Below are 20756 nucleotides of genomic sequence, written 5' to 3' on the forward strand. Positions count from 1 at the left end.
AAATGAAATTCGTGGTTTTTGTCCCGTAATTTTATTTCCTTTTTCCTTTAATTTCGCTTCTGCACCCTCACAAATCAAGCCACTGTAGCCCACTTCACTTTGCACCTCCGAGCCAGCAGAGGGCGCTGCTGCTGACATTTTGCTCCGCCGTTGACGGCAGCTCAGCTGGTACGGAACCGGAGACAGCGTGCAGTCGCTCGGCTCATACAACTCCAGAACCGTCTGTCAGCTAAAATGTTGAGAATTACGATCCGGGCCGACGTGGGGGCCCTTTGGGTGCTGTTCTGCATCACCTATAATCAGTTCTTGACCGTCTCATCTGATGACATAGTGGTGGCATGCGGGGGATTTGTCAAATCAGACGTTGAAATCAACTACTCTCTGATCGAGGTGAGAGTGCAGACTCCCCGGGTAGCTAGCTAGCTAGCTTAGTGTTAGCCAATTTATCGTAGCTCGGGTTAGAGGTTAGGCGGAGACTGTATTCGGTAGAATGACAGTTTGAATGAAATGACCACTACAGCTGTCTGTTTTATCTCAAAGTTGTCTCTATTTTGCTGGGAAACTTAAGTTACAGTTATAAACGCAGTTTGTCGCCGATTAGCTATCTGCTATCTGGCTAATTTCGATGTTACCTGTACTCAGTCACGGTTGACAAATGCCCATAACAAATGTCAGCGCAAATGTTATATTGCATTAGTGTCAATGTATTTGTGATATCCGTGTGCTTCCTCTTCAACACTCGTGTTAACGAGGTACACGTCAGTTGTTCGCCAGTAGTCCTAATCTCTGCTCATTTACGGGCTCAATGGGATTATCCGATTGTTAAATTAGTGAAACGGGCCCATAGAGACTAGTTGTTGATGACAGCTATTACAAATTACTCTACCAATTTGCTTCCCAATTCGATATTGTGTCATACAGTAAAGCAACAGAGACTACCTCTGCTACAACATTTTATAGTAGTTCAAATATATACTTCATGTTCACTTTCTGCCTTCCTCCACTCTCAGATTAAATTGTACACCAAGCAAGGATCCCTGAAATATCAAACGGATTGCGCTCCTATCAATGGCTACTTTATGATCCCTCTCTATGATAAGGTATGAGATCCATCGCTTTGAGGGCTTTCAAATTGGTTTTCGTTCACTGAGGATGATTGTTAACCTAAATACATGCCTCTTCTACACAGGGAGACTTTGTTTTGAAGATAGAACCTCCTCTTGGGTGGAGCTTTGGTAAGACTATTTAACGACCCCATACTCACAATTTACCAAATATAATTCATTCCAGCTGTTGTCCAGGAAATGAAAAGACAGTCTCGGAAGTTATATGCATTATCCACATACGTGCATCCTCTATTAGTCTCTGGTTAATTTTGTTCTTGTCTTTGGCTCTCCAGAGCCGACCAGTGTCGACCTCCATGTGGATGGAGTGAGTGACATTTGCACAAAAGAAGAAGACATCAACTTTGTTTTCACAGGCTTCTCCGTCTCGGGAACGGTAAGAGCTTTTCAGAATTTTCTGTTCATTGATGGGAACGTTTTCAACCTGCACACAAATGACTGGGGTATAAGCTTAGAATTTCTTGCATCAAAAAGTCCAGCAGCTTATATAGTATGGATGTGTGCGTGTGTGTGTGTGTGTGCGTGCTTTTCACATTGCATCCATGCACCAAAGACGAGAATAAAATATTCTGATTGCATTCTTTCCAGTCCCTATGTTTGAGCTTCTTCTTGAAATGGTATCAGTCTGGAATCATTCATTGATTGTGTATTGTATCTTTCTGCATTTGTTATGTACCGGGCATTGTTCAGGTCTTGAGTAAAGGCCATCTCCTGGGCCCGGCCGGAGTGGAAGTGAAGCTCAGCCGTGTGGGAACGGAGGAGAAGCTCCAGAGTGTTGTCACGCTGCCTGGAGGAAAGTAAGTGGCTCACACCTCATCTGTTTGTTACACTGGTGTTTTCCTGCAGTGAACAAATGTCTTGCGTCGTTGTTCATTGTATTTATTCATTAATTCATTCTTTTGCTCTTCCTTCTACACAGGTTTACCTTCCAAAAAGTCCTCCCTGGAAATTATGACATCACAGCTACCCACCCCTCCTGGACTATGGAGCAGGTTGGTTACTTCACTTCAGTTTACACAGTTTATATAGAGACATGATGTGACATCCCCCATTACTTCTTGATTATAATACGTTTTGGATGTTTGATTCCTTTAAACCTTCCCCTAAATTATACGTCCTCTGGTTACCTCTCGCCAAATACTTATTTTTACTGAACAGCGCTTATACACCTCATAATCTAATTCAATACAATAAGCTGCAGTCTTGTATTTAAGATGTTTTTAAGCACTGAAGCAGCAGTGTGATCTTCTGGGGACCAACTTGTTTGCGTTGGCCATCTTTACTTTTTAATTATCCCTTCTGAGAAGAGACTGTCACGTCAGGGAGTAGGGTTGCGTTTAATTCATGACGGTAATTAAAGGAATACCTTTTAACTACCCCGGGATACGGTATTACCGCCCAACCCTAATTCAGGCGGTTTTCTTCCTGCCTGCTTTGTCATTTGCTGGAGCTGGAAGTGATAAGGTGTTCAACTTTGAATATGAAACATTGTACATTAGTAGATTCCCATTTAGCCTAGACTATAAATCAGTTATGCCACAATGATGATTCTAAAAGATGGATTAAGAGGTGAGACAGATCAGCAGGTTTAAAATGTTAATTGATGGATTTTCAACATCAGTCAGATAAGGCCTGTGTCTGACATAATTTTCCTTTTTTCATACTCGTGTAGTAACGTGCCGCTCCTAAATTCTATATATCGCTAGAAAACTGCTTCACATACTTGCCGAGCTGATAAGGTTGCCTGTCATGTTAGCGGGTTTATAACTAACGAGCCCCAGTATTCATCACGTTGTCATTTTACACTGACCCTTTTGCCTTCTCTCTCTCTCTCTCTCTTTCCCTAGAGCTCCACCTCGGTGCAGGTCTCCAACGGAAACGCCCCGGCCGCCCAGCAGTTGGTCGTCGGGGGCTACGACGTCTCGGGGGAGGTACGCAGTGATGGAGAGCCCATGAAAGAGGTCACCTTCCTGCTCTACTCCGCCACAGTCAACAAAGAGGTACGCTCAATGTTATTTAAAACTACATCATTCATGCTATTATTCAGTTCAGCTTTTTGGGGTAACTTCTGTCTTTTTATATGTTGCTCATTTTATCTGTTGTGTTTTTTTAATAATTTTTATTCTTAGACTTATTTACTAGTATTTTACTCTGCTTTTATTTTCTATGCACATTGTAAAGCAATTTGTGAAGCGCTATTTCTAAATACATTTTACTTACTTACTTACTATTATAAGGCTTGACTGATCCACCCCAGCATTATTTCTGAATGAAGTGAGGATTATGACCACAAAACTAGGTTAACATCGCAATTTCCCCCCCCCCCCCGGTGTTTGTCTGTGCCTTTTCAGGACGTGGGTGGCTGTAACTTAACCCCGGTGGAGGGGGCAGATTCTGGGGACAGCGCCCTGCTCTACCTGTGCAGCGCTCTGTCAAGGGACGACGGTACCTTCGTCTTCCCCTCACTGGCCAGCGGAGAGTACACCGTGGTAAGCTTCCTGCAAATGACAACAAAGATTTCATTCCCGGGTGGTTGACCTGGTTTATAATACAGAAGTTATGCTTTTTACATCAAGACATGAACAACCGCAATCTGTTTTCAAGCTGCACACACAACACGTTTCTCACGTTTCATGTGCTTCAACCCGTTCCACTCTTAGCTAGGGATTTTGAATACAGCATGGGGAAAGGTGGTCTCAAAAGGTGGCCACTCACAACTACTATATGCAAATAGGTGATTACGGAATGTAGACTAGATACATGTACGGTTATTGCAGAAAATTGCTATATATATTGCTATAAATTGATAAAACATCAAAAATGAGGTCTGATTTGATTACATTGGAACTTTAACATGCACTCTGCATTACACATTATAAACTAACTCTCTAATGTCAACATGAATATTTCTGCCTCTGTGAAATCCTTCACTTCAGGTGCCTTTCTACAGGGGAGAAAGGATCACGTTTGATGTGGCTCCTTCCAAGATGAATTTCAAGGTGGAACACAACAGTCTGAAACTAGAGGTAATAAGCCAAAACATATTCAATTCTTTTCAACATTAGTTGTAATATTTGTCATGATCTTGCAAAAATGAATTCATTTTATGCCCCATCACCAAATATCACTTCCAATGCCGTGTCTATTGCCTTCCATATAGCCCATCTTCCGTGTCATGGGCTTCTCTGTGACGGGCCGAGTTCTCAACAGTGTGGATGGGGAGGGCGTCCCTGATGCTGCAGTGTCTCTCAACAACCAGATCAAAGGTGACCTTACCTGAAGACTGTAGTGTCTGAAACCAATCAACCAAAACAACATCCAAATGATTGTGGAAATCCTTAATATGTTCCATTCTGTGGTTGAAGCTCACTCTGCCCTTCTGTCTTCAGTCGTCAGCAAGGAGGATGGTTCTTTCCGGTTGGAGAACATGACTGCTGGTACCTACACCATCCGCGTCAACAAGGAGCTCATGTTCTTCGAGCCCATCACGGTGAAGATAGCGCCCAACACTCCTCAGCTTCCAGACATCATCACAGCAGGGTACGTTTGGCCTGTCTTACTTGATCGCGCACATTCTCACATTTGCGGATATTCAAGTTCTACTTTATGTTTGAAATTAAAAATATAGTCTTTTCATATCACGACATTGCTAACTAGCTTGATCTAAGTTCCGAATTGATTGGTCCCACACACAGGTTCAGCGTGTGTGGCCAGATCTCCATCAGCCAGCTGCCTGAGGGCATGAAGCAGCAGGGCCGCTACAAGGTGACTCTGACAAACCAGGACCAGGACCAGAGCTCCAGCAGGACTGTGGACTCTGATCCTCAGGGGGCCTTCTGCTTCCAGGCCAAACCTGGAGCCTACAGTGTCCAAGTAAGACTTTATACTAGTTTTGATTAGGATTGGGAGACATTTGCTAATTTTCCACTTGAATATCTCGAAAAACAAAACGTTAATATCTAGTATATATATTTCTAGTATTTGTTTATTCAAACCATAACCTACTAATGCAGTGCCTATCCTACTCCGGTCCTTTTTGGCCGCTACTGTTACAGCCCGGATAGACACACACCAAAGTCTTGACCGGGTTTTCACAGTTTTCTACAGAACGGCTGATCAAAACAATCCAGAATTAGTCGATACAATCATGCTATTAGCTTTAAGGTGTGTTCGCAGCTATAAAATAGATTTTAGTGCTAGTATAGTGCTGTGATTTAAACATTGCTTTCTGCAAGATACAGTAATTGTGTGTTGTTGTTTTTGTTCATGTTGTTCAGGTGTCGCTCCCCGAGGCGGAGGTGAAAGCCGGCTTGGCTCTGCAGCCTCAGGCCCTGGAGGTCTCTGTGGTGGACCAGCCCCTCACAGACCTACTCTTCACTCAATTCATGGCCTCAGTCTCTGGGAAAGTCTTCTGTTTAGGTGAGGGACTGGTCATTTACACTCATGTAAAACAAATCGGACATCTTTGAGTGTATTTTCACATAAACTGACCATGTGACCTCTGCTTGACCTCTAGCATCCTGCGATGACCTGTCTGTGACCCTGCAGCCAGTCAGTCGTCAGGGAGAGAGGAGAACGGCCGCTCTGTCTGGCAGCAGCGACACCCTCAGCTTCTCCTTCGACAATGTTTTACCTGGGAAATACAAAGGTCAGGACTCACCACCTGTAAACACCTTCATGTTTAGTCTTAGTAGTGACTGTGTCATTACTGCTTTTATTCCTTGTAATAGTTTTTTATTGGTGGTTCCTTAAGAACTATTTCAATTCCAAACTGGTTGCCATTGCAAAGTCAGCATGCAAGTTCCGACAGAAATATATATATATATATATATATATATATATATATATATATATATATATATATATATATATATATATATATATATATATAACACTGATTCCTCCATCCCGTGTACATTTCTGTTCAGTAATCACACTAATTACTTGCTAATGATGTGTGGGGAAATCAATTAGTAATTAGCAGCTTTCCATCATAATTTGGTATTTTGTGGCAGCTTTCAGGAAGCGCACATTATTCAGCCAGTGTTTCTGTACCTTCTGGTGCTGTATCCATCTCACTCACTGTTCAATACACACAATCTGTTCTGTGTGTGCCCGCAAGCTCTCTGCACACACACACAGCATCTAAGAGACATGTTCACTCAGCTTGAAGCGTTGCCAGGCGTTAGTAAAGGCCCTTTCCCACCGCCACGCGGCAACGCCTCCGCCTCCATTCATTTCAATGAGGGAAGGGCGGCTGAGGGGAGGCGGTTACAGCCGCGGCGGTTGGACCAGGAAGCGGTTGCCGCCCACGTGAACGCGCACAGATTTTGCCCAACCGCTCAGCTTTCCTCGTATTGAAATTTTCAGCGGCAGCTGCACGGCGGCGAGAAGGTTATAAAAGGCATCGTTGCAAACTGAGTATCCAGACCTAAACAACACGGCTCTACCATGTATTAACTCAATGTTAAAGTGTCAAAAAAATGTAAAAAGATTGAATATATATTCTATGTTAAACACAAACACGACCAGCGATTGAAGCCAATTTTCTAGGGGAATTATTTTTAGAAGGAACTGTATTTTTTCTCTGTATTTCTATTCTTCATAAAAGCTCATATAGAGAGACTATAACATCGTTATACGAGAGAGAAAGAGAGAAATAAGTGTGGTTGACTTCTAGTCGGGCTATCCCAACGATACGATCACCGAAGCATCTCGCTGTCATTGCCGCCGAGGCAGCAGCCGCTTCTGAAAACGCCGGGCTCACTGGTGGAGTCCTCCGGCAAGGAGGCGGTTGAGAGGGCGGTTGAGAGGGCGGTTGCCGCGCGGCGGTGGGAAAGGCCCTAACGCACAAAGTTCCCCTCTATTTTTAAGGATTTGAGGACGAGCTGATAATACAGTCGTCTGTGGGAAAAGTGTAAATGGTTTCTAATGATTTTTGTTTTGCAGATTGAATCATTTTCAGCAAACTTTTGCATGTGATGTTCTGTAACTTTTAGTCTGTTTGTTAATTGCGTGTTCTCTCCCCCACCCCCCCCCCCCCTCCTGTCAGTGGGTATTTCTCATGAGGAATGGTGCTGGAAGCATAAGGCCGTGGAAGTGGAGGTCCTGGACTCTGACGTCCTGGGTGTGGAGTTCAGACAGATTGGCTACATCCTGCGCTGCTCCCTCTCCCATGCCATTACTTTGGTCAGTATTCAGTTTCTCTCTGTGTACTTCTCCCTGTGTGTGCTGTCACAGGTGGTTTCACGTCCACAATTATTTTTCCCCTTCTCAGTTTGCATAAAAAACCTAATCATGTCCATAATGAGTCACAGCGAACACTGTCTTCTTGAGCGACACTGGCACTTGTTCAGTAGATGTAAACAACAATTGCCATGGGAAAATTGAGATCCTAACGCCAGCGGTTTCTTTGTCCATACTCGTACTGAAAAACGTTTTCCACTTCTGCCGGAATTTTTTTGTCCGGCTGTGATGTTTGCTTATGGACAAAAGGCTAAAACCACACAAAGAGATACGGTTAAAATAATACCCATATACGTGTGGACATGTCCTTATTCTGAATTGCGTTTTTCTGCGCAGGAGTTCTTCCAAAACGGCAGCAAACCGGAGAACGTCGGCGTGTACAACCTCTCCAAGGGAGTCAACCGCTTCTGCCTCTCCAAGCCTGGTGAGCCTCATTCTTCATTCACTCCTGACCTCTCATTTGCTAAACATAGTGTGAATTAGCATTTTCTAGCAAAGCAAAAAAACAGAACATCAGTGTACTTACTGTTCCCTTGTGAATACACTGGAGGAGCTTTTTGAGCCAAAAGGTCTGGGTCAGACTTATCTAAATATAAAACTGGAGCAAAGCAATTAATCAACTAAATATGGCCTTTTCAGGTGTTTACAAAGTCACCCCACGCTCCTGCCACCAGTTTGAGCAGGAATTCTACACCTACGACACGTAAGTAAAACGATGCCCCGTCCATTTATTCTCACCCCTATACAGTTCAACCAAGTGACTGTTGTTATCCTTGTGTCCCACAGCGCTGCCCCCAGTATCCTGACCCTCACTGCAGTGCGCCATCACATGAAGGGGCTCATCACCACCGACAAAATGCTAGACGTCACAGTAACAATCAAGTAAGGAAGACTCAATGCGGCTACGCTCATTTCTGAAGACCCTCAGTACGCTTATTATGTTAGCGTCTATGCACCGTACCGCAAATGTTACTTCGATTTGATTTGAAACGGACATCGCAATTACATTGGGCGAACCAGCAACATTGTTTAATTGTTTTAGCATACACCTGTCCACAGGAAGCTTTTGAAATAAAACTATCAAAAGACAGAAAGAAAAACAATAAAATGGGCAGAAATACCGGAAAGGAAATAACTACAATAATAGTATATGCAATATTAAAGCTGCAGTTGATAGTTTTTTCACTGTAATATTTGGCAAAACTGTCATAATAGCCATTCAGCTATATGTAGGTGAAGTGGTCTGAAAATATATTTTTATCACTTTGCTCCCCCTGCCTCTGTGTGCTGCCCCCCAAAATTGCCACCGCTCATGTTAATTTTGACCAATCAGAGCGAGGTCAGATTCTCCGTTCTTATTGGCTGTGGGACCTTGGCAACGACGTTGATGCGTCAGTTGCGTGAGCGTTCACGACCCTAGCAGTCTGACACTAGCCTACTGTTTGGTACAAGGCTACTACGGCGGACAGCGAGTGGCAATGTCTTCACAAACGAACCCTCAATTTACCATTCCCAGGATACTAACAACTAACAACGCTAAGACAGCAAAAAAACGATGAAAGACGAATGTTGAAAAGTTAACTGCTAAAAGGGAGACGGAGAGAGCTCGAAAAAAAGTACACCGGCCATGTCTTCTTGCCCTATCACGTCAAGACCTCTTTGTCGCTATATTTAGTGACTTTTCAGCCCCAATGGCGAATTTTTTTTCAAAACAGCGACAAGCAACAAATCTAGCTTTTTTTTCTGGTGTTATTGGTGACTTTTTTCGCCAAAGCAAGTATCCCCTCTTCTCAACGAGCAGCGGGAGCACTGACAGGCAGCCCGCTCCTCGCGCAGCAGCAGCAGCCCCCCCCCCCCTCCCCTCCCAGCTGCGGTCAGAGCAGGAGATACACACACACACCTCTCCGCTCTGTTACAATTAGTTTGCTATCTTGCCAAAAGCTACTTTTGTTAGGCCTACCAGCACACTTACAATGATTTTAAGCTAACATACATGGTATGTCTGTGATTAAAATGTATGCTCAATATGTAGGCCTACGTATGTAGTTATCATTACTAATGTTTAATCACCTCGGAATCGGACATGGTGTTTGTCTCCTGTCAATGTAACTGAATTCACATGAACGTGCATAGCTGTCGTTCGGAGGGAGGAACTACAGCAGGTAGAGCGTTGGGAAAACAGCTGTTGGGATCCCAACGGCTGAAAACGGCTGAAACTCTCAACTGCAGCTTTAACAGTGATAATAGAGCATCAATATATTCATAGTCAACACATGAACTATAAAGCTAAGGCAGCATGATCAAACAATTAACCAGTTGTAAGTAATTCATGTGCACACTGTTTGTTTTGATTTTAGCCATTGTCTAAGTCCTCTGGTAAATGGCAAATGGACTCCACTTATAAAGCACTTTCCCCTGGTTTTTCACAGACCCAAAGCGCTTCCATTGTTTGTTTTTTTTCACATTCATCCATTCACACACACATTCATACACCGATTGCAGCAGCTATCACGCAGGGTGCAAGCTTGCTATCGGGAGCCAATTTAGGATTCAGTGTCTTTTCCAGGGACACTTTGACATGTGGTGGGGTGACGAGGGATCCAACCACCGACCGTGCAACCCAGTGGACGACCAACCTACCGACTACGCCACAGCCGCCTCTGTTAAAAGTCTTGCTGTTTTTTTCCTTGCTCCATCAGATCGTCCATAGAGAGTGAGCCTGCGCTGGTGCTGGGGCCCCTGAGGAGCCAGCAGGAGCAGAGGCAGGAGCAGCAGCTGCATGAGATCGAGCTGCGCCGGCTGGACCGAGAGCGCCGCGCAGCAGAGGAGGAGGAGGGAGGAGCCAGGGACGACAGCCCTCCCATCCAGGAGAAGGCTGATGAACTGACCGGCCCCTTCCACTATGAGTTCTCCTACTGGGCCAGGTCTGCATCTTCACTGCACTTTTCCACTTTATTTTTGGTCTTAACAACTTAATAAAGTGAGAACTGCAATGGTGTGAAGGCATTTGTCTTCTTGTGCTCAAAGTCTTATGGCGTAAACATAGAAGGCTGAGCTGTTGGTTTAAGCAGTTATTCTCTCCACTACATTTTTAAATATTTTTTTTCCAATGATGAGTTCCTTAATCTGAATGTGGGAATCTCCCACATACAGCAATGCTCCTGTAGGTTTGTTTAGGTTGTAGCTTTTGGCTTTTGTGTCGAAGAATTTGATATTTTCTAGCTCATCTTCTGTACTGACCATTTAATCAGGAGAGTCCACGCTATACTCCAACTGTAAGTCATTTAAAATAGTCTATGGAAATGCACTGGAGGTTCCCCTCCAGAAGACTGAAAACCCCAATATAACTTCTGTCACTTTCCAACTTTATTATTAGTGGCTGGTTGACGTCCACGTATAGTAACCTCCAAGTCAAAGACCCATGTGGCTGAAGCAGTGAGTTAATAATATATATATATACACTCTATGACTGTACAGGGCTGGAGAGAAGATCACAGTGACACCCTCCTCTAAGGAACTCCTCTTCTACCCCCCAGAGGTAGAGGCCACTATCACTGGAGGTAAGTTCAAATGTACACACACACACCGTTATCTACACAAACCCACTATGTCTATCTATGTCCTTATCATACCTGCAAACTCGTCGCTTTTCGGCGAAAATCGCCGTTTAGAATCAAAATATATGACCCGCGTGAATCGTATAGATCCGAAGAGTTTTTGTTTTTGGGAGGGGGGGGGGGGGGGGTGGGTAGCGGCAGCTGCCAGAGAAGTCAGCCAGCGCTTCCCAGACTGGACTGTGTGGGCGAGTTACCGTAGTGTGAGACAAGGGAATATCGTTATCTTGGCAATAAAACATCTTTGGTAGACGTCATGAGTATTGTCCAATCAGCGTTAAGATCGGGCACAAGCATCACTGCTGCCGCTGTGTGTTCAGACTTTAGAATTGGCTAAAAGTCTCGATCAAAGCCCTTTTGATAATAAAAAATTAGAGGCTTTGATTAAACACTGTCAATGCTTCAGAGGTTAATGTAACAGCCTACTGAAACAGAAACTATACGGAGGGACGCAGCTCACTGTATTTAGTCGCGCTGCCAGTTTGCCGACATGGCTCTCTGTTAGACTCGAGACATAGAAAAAGATCGCGGAAGCCGTTCCCGTAGACAAAGTTAACGGGCAGGATATCCCCGACTGATTTCATCCATCAAACCACAGAGTTTTTTCTGAGCGGCGTCTCACTCGCTCACTGGGTCTCCCGGGTCCCGGTGATTTTCACCGTCACAGCGATCGACTCGCTGCTTTGCTGGGGCGGAGACTTTGTGTGAAGGTGATTTAACATCACGGTCGTAGACGAATGTTATAACTTTATGCTGCATAGTTTGCACTGTACTGTTGACCCACACAGGACTCTTAAGTGAAGCTGACAGTTTAATGAGCGCACATTGCAGAAATGAAGTGTCTGCAGTGCGCTCACAATCAGAGCCGACCGACAGGCCTCCCCCCCCCCCCCAATTTATTTTTATTTTTATTTTTTAGTTTGTGTGTTTGATATTAACATCATATTATTATATCATACAAAAAAATGAATACAATGTTTTGATCTAGATAGCCTAGTTAATAGCCCAATAATTTAATCAGTTCATCTGGGAGGTAATCCAAGTTTAACTGATCACGTCACGTTCACGTCCAGTGTGTATTGAGTTTATTTAAAAACATTTGGAAATGGGGCTCAGATGCCCATGCACTGTATAATCTATTTCAGCCTCGTCTGTGGAAAAAAAGATAGCTGGACAACAGAGTTATTCTGCTTCATTCCTCTCACTGCATTTAAATGTATTCATTATATTACAGAGAAATATGTCCCATAAAAGAAAAAGAGCACCAAGCCCAACCCAGAGGACCCTGCATAATATTTTATTTTAAATGAACATTTTAATGGAAAATCCAAGAAGCTTCTAATTCATCCGACCCAGTGTCTCCAAATTATTTGTTCACACAAAATTCCTCAGATTTAGCCTCTTAATTTCCCTCTCAAAGTGCTCCAGATTCATGCATTTCACTTTAAAAAGTTTAAAAAAAATCTCCCGGGGGGGGCGTACCCCCGGACCCCCCTAGGAGGGTCAGGATCTCAGCTGGCTATTATTTTCACCCAGCTGGACATTGGAGGCAATAGTGGATAACTCTGGTTGTGTGAATGATATTTAACAATAGCCAATCGTTTGGACAGCGAAAAACACCCGACCCCCCTAGAAGGGACGGGTGTTTGTCACCTTTTTCACCTCCTATGAGTTTGCAGGTCTGCTTATATAGCTGCTCCTTTAGTCTTTTAGTCTTTACAAAAGTGAAAGTCCAATGCTGTTAATATTTAAGCTCCACCGGTTGGAGAGAAACAACAGCTTCTACATTCTAAAGCATGCAACTGGAATAAGCTACTGTACCTTGAAGGCACTTCCTCTGTCTCTCTACAGAGTCGTGTCCGGGTCGGCTGGTGGACATTGCAGGGCGTGCAGGTCTCTTCCTTGAGGGCAAGGTGTCACCAGAGCTCCAGGGTGTGGAGATCTCCATCAGTGAAAAAGGAGCCGCTGCACCGCTCATTTCTGTGGCCACAAACGAGATGGGAGCATACAAGTATGAGAACCTAGCACTTTATCAATGTATTGAACATGTTAAAATTATACAAATATAAAGTATAAGCAATAAAAAAGATGAAAATAAACAAAAGGGATCCTCAGCAACATAAATGCAAAAGTGAATCATTTTGTTGTGCATGTGTGTTGCTCCTTTCCTCCCCTTCAGTGTGGGTCCGCTGCACAGCGACCGGCAGTATGACATCACAGCCAGTAAGGAAGGTTTCGTCCTGAGCCCCGTGGAGGGAACACAGGGAGATTTCAAGGCCTTTGCTCTGGCTGGTGTCACCTTCAAGGTACATTCCACCCATCCTCTCGTGCATACAGTTCACATCCCTGTTATCACCAGCCGCTCTATATCACTAATAAACTGACTCGTTCATCCACAGAATGTTAGAATGATGTCTATGTACACATTTACTGATTTCACTGATGATGTGTTCAAGTGACTGAAGCTTTTCCAAGGGTTAGATTTTAATAAAAGATCACTGTCTTTACTACCTTTTGTTAGGTCTGCAATTATGTACAGACAATAATGGTGCAAATGATCAGCTTCTGTTTCAGGCTATGCCTCTCATTGCTTTTAAGATGCACCTTGTTCCCTGTCCTTATTTATCCTTTCGGCCTGATCTTACCGACAATTTATTTTCAACTTTGGTTCTCACAACTGGACCCATGTGAGCGACCGTAGTCAAGATTTTTTTTTTTTTACTTTGGCAGGAGTACAACAGGCATTTAGTCCACATGATATTTTATTTTGAAATGACTTCAGGAGTTAAACGTGTTACCTCCCACTTCTTCAACAGCTATCACACCTGGACTACTTGAAATATGTCTTATCTCCTATTATTTGAAATTGAAGAAGTCTTGACACATTGTGTAGTATAATATAAGGTGCTGAGACTACCAATGAATCCATCAATTGATCTATAACCTGTTCTCCCCCCCTCCCCCTCTCTTTACCCTCTGCTGTAGATCAAGTCAGATGATGGTATTCCCCTGTCCGGTGTCCTCCTGTCTCTCAGTGGAGGATCGTTCCGTTCCAACCTGTTGACCCAGGACACTGGCGTGCTCACCTTTAATAACCTGGTAGGGATTGTTCATTTATTTTCCTGCAGTCGTAAGATATCAGTCCACCAATATGTTAAGCTGATAAGTGAGGCTTCTTTGACCTGTGTTTTCCTCTAGCTTAATGTATACATTTCCCTGCTCTATTGACATTACACTCTGTCCCTCCTCAGAGCCCTGGTCAGTACTACTTCAAGCCCATGATGAAGGAGTTCCGCTTCGAGCCGGCATCTCAGATGATAACAGTGGAGGAGGGTCAAAACCTCAGCATTGATATAACTGGCATCAAGACTGCTTACAGGTATACCAATGTACCATGTTTAGCTTAGCATACCAGAATAGACATTTCCGTTTCTCTACATATTAAAGCATGTACCTCAAATGTATCATCAGTACAACAAATAAACTTGCATACAAAAGTCAACACAATACATCACACATCAATGAACACAAGCTCAAAACCTGTATTATACATACAGTAGCTCACGTAATCTTTTCGCTCTTCAATAGTTGAGAAAAGAAAGTACCTGAAAACAAGCATGTGAGTCTGATCAGTGTTGTGGTGTGGTTGTCCTCAGCTGCTACGGGGCGGTGCAGTCTCTAGGCGGGGATGCAGAGCGGGACGTTGCAGTGGAGGCGGTGGGACAGGCAGAATGCAGCATCTACAGTGAGGACACAGTCACCGATGAGGAGGGACGCTTCAGACTCAGGGGTCTGCTGGTGAGTACGCTGGCAACAGGATCAAATCAACAAAGTCTATTGTGAGATGACACATTGTGTAAGCAGCATTTGAGCAGGTATAACAAACTGTATATGAGTATACGCAGCGAGCAGGTTGGATCTCTGGCGTGTTATTCTCGTGCTGTATCTCCTGTGTATGTGACTGTAATGTTTCTTTCCAGCCGGGTTGCACATATCTAATTCAGCTGCGAGCTGAAGGCAACGACCACATAGAGAGGGCATTACCACAACACAGAGCTATAGAGGTAAGAAGCAAACGTATTGAAGATGCGTAAAGCCTCACAACTGATGTGAACATAATTCTTACCTCACTGTTTTGTTCTGGAAGGAAGATATCACGTTAGCATGTATTGCTAGCTAGCTAACTCATTGACGTTCTTACCTTAGTAAAGGAGAAGCATTGCTCTAAACGTAATATACTTAAGCTATACTTACTTAAATCTCAGCACAAAGTCTCAAGTAAATTCTTAACAACTGGGTCTCTCTATCTGCTGATAAATATCATGGCGTATGAACAAAAAGTCCAGAAGAGCTACTAAGTGGACCTTGCAATGATATTGTCTCTTCAATTGCTTTTTACAACCTTAAACCTCTTGTGAAATGCCATTTATAGAACCAAACAGTTACACATTTTCAATGTCATTGTGTTGCCTTTCTAAAGGTTTATGCGTGACACTGAAAAACTAGACTAGAGGGTATGGAAAACTTAAATAATTGAATTCTCAAAATAACTGTGGGAACGCTGTGATTTGATTAATCAGCAGCCTTATCACACAGCAGCTCCTCCTTTTGAACAAAAGCAGCAGTCATTCCATCCCAAGTTTAAACCTCTCAGTTCACAATTTTAGTTTTGTCTGAAAAGTGCAGCCCCCCCCCCCTCCCCCTTATCTCTCTGGCAAGATTGGAAATAACTTAATTCCACCTAATGCTCTGTCATTATCGCACCGTGTACAAAGGCTTTATCCACCGTTTACATTTTCTTTTATGTGTCCCAGGTTGTATATCTGTCCATTAAACCCCTGTTTTACCTGTCAGGTCGCCAGCAATGACATCGACGGGGTCAACATCATCGCCTTCAGGCAAATCAATCAGTTTGACCTCAGCGGAAACGTCCACACATCCCCCGAACACCTCCCAACACTATCTGTAGGAACTTTTCTTTTTTTTTTTTTTTTTACTGAACTTGCATACGTCTCTTCAACTCCCCTTCAATGCATTTAACAACTTTTTCTCCCCATCCTTTGTTCAGGTGAAGCTTTACAAGAGCGACAACCTGGACAACCCAATCAATACCGTCTCTCTGGGACAGTCCCTCTTCTTCCACTTCCCACCTCTGGACAGAGATGGAGAGGTACGTGCTTGTTATTCTGCTCTGAAGTCTTCAGTGTTGCTGTGAAGCTCAAACTACTGAGACATTTTGTTCTTTAGTGCTAAAACTAAAAGTCATACACTCTGGTCTGCCTTATTCAGAGGTTATAAAACTCTTTAATGTCGAAACGCTTGTATATTACCCTTAATTTATGGTACTAATAGTGACCCAGGACATGCTGTGTTGGATGTAAAAGTCTCCTTTCTCTCTGTCCTCTGTAGAGCTATGTGCTGATGCTGTACTCCACACTGACCCGCTCCCAGTATGACTTCACACTGCCTCAGGTCACCTTCACCTCCACCGGCTACCACAAGCACATCACACTCACCTTCAACCCAACTGTAAGATTAAAACAACTCTTATGTTTTACTGTACGTTTTATATTTCAATAGTGGATTCCCTATTGATTGGTCCGTGGTGGTTTCATCTGGCGGTGTGTTTGCGTGTGTGCTTTCCCACAGCGTAAAGTGCCTGACCAGGATGTGGCCCAGGGCTCCTACATAGCTCTGCCCCTTACTCTGCTGCTGCTGTTGGCAGCGTACAACCACGAGAAGGTACACACCCCCTTCACTGCTCCACACAAGAGGTTTCAGAGAGCTTTTCAAGTCAAGACAACTTTATTTATGTAGCCAAGTTATAACTGCAGATGCAGACCAAAGTGCTGTACAGTAAAAAGGGTAAAACAATACATACATGATCAAATAACATGTAAAAAGTTACAGTAAAAGTAAACTTTAAGATATCATAAAATAATAATAAAAGTAGTAGTAGGATATGCTGGGATAACACATTCTCATCTAGAGAGGAAGAGGAAATATAGAGACGCAAACAGACAAGGTTTAGTAAAATAATCACCTTAATATACATTTTGGACCTTTTTTATTTACAGTAGTATGACCGAAGACACGTTATGGAAGCAAAATAGACGATAATCTCAAAATTGCCCAGTGCTTGAGAAAATGTGATGTTCATGCCTACAGTGTCTCACCTTAATCTCAGCATTAGCATTAGTTGTAATACTCTGTTTGCTGTTTTTGCAGGTAATCCCCCTCCTGTTACAGCTGGCCAATCGTATCCAGGGCGTGAGGAGCATGGCCCAATCAGGCGGAGACAGCGCTGCTATGGATGAAGCCAAACGCCAGGCCAAGAGACAGAAGGCCAGGCGCACATGAGGACACAACCACCGGCTAGGCTCGCCTCGGACCACGTCTTTTGTTAACTGAATGGTACACTCGCACCCATGGTAGATGCCGGTTCACTCGATACACCTCTTAGCTGTGGCATGGCTGTGGCTAAGCGTGGGTGCCAGTGAACTATTAAGCTGGCTAAGATGTGATTCGGCCCGAAGTGAAGCCCGATACGAACCACTTTTGACGCGCATTACCACCCACCTCATCGGCCATACAGATTCACTGGACTGATTGCTGACATTTTTACAGGTTGTCTTTCGTTTGGGGAACTTTCTCTTTTGTTCCAGAACACTCATTGTCGAAAAAAATTGTTAATATTTGTGATAGAATATGAGCCATTTTTATACCTTTGTAATTTTATCTAGGTCAACTAAAATATTTAGCTTGAGCACTTGAATTATTTTGTTATCAGTCCGAAGTGAACATAGTTCAGGACTATCAGGCACCATGGATGATCATGTGTCTCACCTAGCAGCACGGGGTCAATTCAGACAAACACACCAAGAGGATTGCTTTCACAGTGTGGCTTTCATTCGATCGAATCTAATCAAAACTTACCAGTATTAACTTAGAAATATTAAAAACCTGTAGTTTGAAATGATTTCCATGGGCTCGTATAGGGGTCAATAGGATTTTGAGAGTGTGAAATGAAAAATATTTTCAAAGCGTGCGGTTGTTTCACGCCTGTAGACCCCTGGGGAGGAAACTGCATAAGAAAGTTTGTAAATGTGGAGAAAATATTTCCAGCTGTTTTTGTGCTTTAATGTTTTTAACCAGTGTGGTTTTACAAGAAAAACATGTGAAACTTTGCTCCAAACTGCATACAAAAAAACATTGTCCTCAAAATCATATAATTCACTACAAACATTTTCTTCAAGGCTACAAATAGTGATGAACAACCACAAGCTGCGTATTTATTTTTATTTTTTCTAAACTTCATTTCACAAGCTCAAAATCTTTTTGTCCCATATTTGATCCCATATATTTACTAATAAACTTGAATTGACTCCTATAGTGCCATCATTAACAGGGGGTTTGATTCTATAACCGCTGACTTTGATGGAATGACAGCCAAAGACGTTGACAAGCTAATAAACGCTTTGTGCCATTGTCAGTCATGTCATATCACATAAATGTAAAACACCCACGTGTTACTTTAATGCACTCCACTTCTGATGGTATTATGTAAGCTGTTAAGTGTGACGCAAGATCGACTTTGTCAATTTCTCTGTTAGCTCAGGAAAGTGGTGGTCAATATGATGCTGGAAATTTGGGTTTGAATACCGTGTGAGAACAAAAAGATGTTTTTGGGGGGATGAAATGGGGTGGGGGGGTATTGGGGAAATTTGATAGTTGATTAATTTATTAACATGTCTAATCAGATGTGAATGATAACCTAGTTTGTGTGCTGGGGAATTGTCTTACAGAAGTGTGTTTTTTGTTTTGTTTTTTATTTTGAATGAGTTCTGTCAAATGAAGTGTGTGTCAAGTTTATATATATACATAGAGTAACATTTAATATGAGTACTCCCATCCTTACTAGTGAAAATAAATGAGAATATCTACACAGGTTCTGCTATGACCTTGAATTAAACATAGGAAGATAAGGCAAAATTCTAATTTAAAAAGCAGACTGCCAGACTGTGTAATGCACTGAAAACTATGGACCCCAATTATTTTACTGTATTTCATTCATCAGCCTTGTGTTGTGGCTGACTTTTGATGAAAAGATGAAAAGGCCCTTGACTATTTACTGAGTTGAAATATATTCCAATTTGTCCACATTTAGGGGGAGCTGATTAGTTTGTTTTGGATGTGGGTGGGAGAGAGGGAGGTGGGGTGTATTTGTCATCTGGTCAGAATGTGTTGATTTCTTTTGGAGATAATGAATAAAGTTTGACTGGAAGGAAATTAAACTTGAATTGTTTTGTGGTTTTGCCTCTAGGGGGCAGTCTAACTTTAGACATCAATATTTTTATCGACATGGTTGAATTGTTGATCTCACCCTGTAAGTGTTAAAGTAAAGAACTCGTATATTATATTAGTTCTTGATCTTCTTTTAAAGGACTACCCTTCAGAAAATCAATAAATAGCAGAATGACTTATCTCGTTGTTCCTTTTATTCCCCCAAGCAGCATGGTATAAAATGCTTTAGTGCACATTAGAGTGCAGCCAGGACAGGCTGGTGTTGGGTTGAGAGAGGTTAAAAGGCTTTATAATAGTAGCGCTGCTTGTAAAGGGACACTTTACTGGGTTTTTCAGTCTAGATCCTTGTGTTCTAATGCTGAAAGGAAGTGTAAGTATGAAACACCAATTCCCTTTGCAATCTGTCTTGAGAGCTTCGGCCACCATCTAAAAAATGTGTCTTAAAGGACTACAATAGACCCGCAGCTCCAAGGGAGGCTGGGGGGGGGGAGGGGGAAGAAGACCTCCAAAGCTGGACCAATTTTGACCAATTTCTTGTCCTTCAAGCAATGCCTTCTAAAAGCACTACCCGTAACCCGCCTAACAAACGATATTGTCATCACATGATAAAGAGCTCAAAGAAAGTAACAAAACCTCTGTGACTAGACCTTAGGTTCAGTTATTTGTGGCTAGTCTGTGCAGTTTGAAAATGGAAGAAAATCAAAAATCCAGGAAAAGCTTCCAATGTCAGCATACTGCAACTGCATAAGCCCAAGAAATGACATTGCTGCTTGGCACAAACATGGTGTAAGGATGCTGAAATGCGAGCCACACTCGCGTGTTTGTGCTAGCTGGAATGTAGCTGGATGGTGTCATGAGGTGGGATGTTGGAGCTCAGAAGATGTGTGTTTTGCTATAAATTGTATTGTACAGCTCTGCAGAACATCGTTTAACAGACACATTTGTTGGGTGTCTTTGAAAGTATTTGCCTTTTAACAGCAGCTGTTTTGACATGTTGTAAAAGCACAGCTGGAACTAATAACATTAACAGCGGCTCCACTTCATTCCACTGAGGTGTGCCACTTCCAGGGCCCTGCTAACGTGCATGCTAGCCCTGCCAAACTAGCTTGGCGTCCTGGGACACTTGACTTTTATTCTTACACATTACCATTCACACAGACATTCAAACACTGATAGCAGGCTAACTATCGACATTCACACGAGGCAAGGTGAGTGAAGTGTTTTGCCCAAGGACACAACAACCATGAAACAAGTGGCAGAGTGGGGATCGAACCCTGGGACACTGATGACTGAGATGTTTGTCTATCCTGCTATGACATGTCAAAATGTTTGTTACATAATGTGTGCACTTTGACCACAATGGGCCTATTGGAAAAATAGAGTAAAATTACAACATCACAATACAACATTAGTTTTTGCAAGTTGTTGCTGATAAGGCATTGCACTATTGGAGTTTCTGGCCATCTGT

At 43.0% G+C, this 20756-nt stretch overlaps 1 protein-coding gene across 1 annotated transcript; it reads left to right on the forward strand.

Moving 5' to 3' along the window:
• The first annotated feature begins 210 nt into the window (after positions 1–210).
• Positions 211–18671, forward strand: nomo (nodal modulator). The gene is made up of 31 exons (XM_080029000.1): positions 211–390; positions 1011–1100; positions 1190–1235; positions 1400–1500; positions 1815–1921; positions 2044–2116; positions 2972–3124; positions 3476–3613; positions 4061–4150; positions 4285–4390; positions 4514–4664; positions 4820–4997; positions 5402–5543; positions 5641–5772; positions 7177–7313; positions 7707–7794; positions 8010–8073; positions 8157–8252; positions 10070–10294; positions 10848–10930; positions 12836–12995; positions 13164–13290; positions 13970–14083; positions 14236–14363; positions 14641–14782; positions 14965–15048; positions 15839–15949; positions 16053–16154; positions 16394–16513; positions 16634–16726; positions 17213–18671. The coding sequence occupies exons 1-31, from the start codon at positions 235–237 to the stop codon at positions 17342–17344; spliced, it is 3669 nt and encodes a 1222-aa protein (XP_079885126.1). The 5' UTR covers positions 211–234; the 3' UTR covers positions 17345–18671.
• Positions 18672–20756: the final 2085 nt, after the last annotated feature.

Source organism: Ammodytes marinus (assembly GCF_949987685.1).
Source record: "Ammodytes marinus genome assembly, chromosome: 6".
NCBI classification, from domain to species: domain Eukaryota; kingdom Metazoa; phylum Chordata; class Actinopteri; order Uranoscopiformes; family Ammodytidae; genus Ammodytes; species Ammodytes marinus.

Excerpts from the sequence above, each read along its gene's own strand:
- nomo (XM_080029000.1), top strand. The coding sequence starts at position 235 with ATGTTGAGAATTACGATCCGGGCCGACGTGGGGGCCCTTTGGGTGCTG. Across the intron at positions 3,125-3,475 it reads CCGCCACAGTCAACAAAGAG|GACGTGGGTGGCTGTAACTT; the intron begins GTACGCTCAATG and ends GTGCCTTTTCAG. Across the intron at positions 12,996-13,163 it reads AACGAGATGGGAGCATACAA|TGTGGGTCCGCTGCACAGCG; the intron begins GTATGAGAACCT and ends CCTCCCCTTCAG.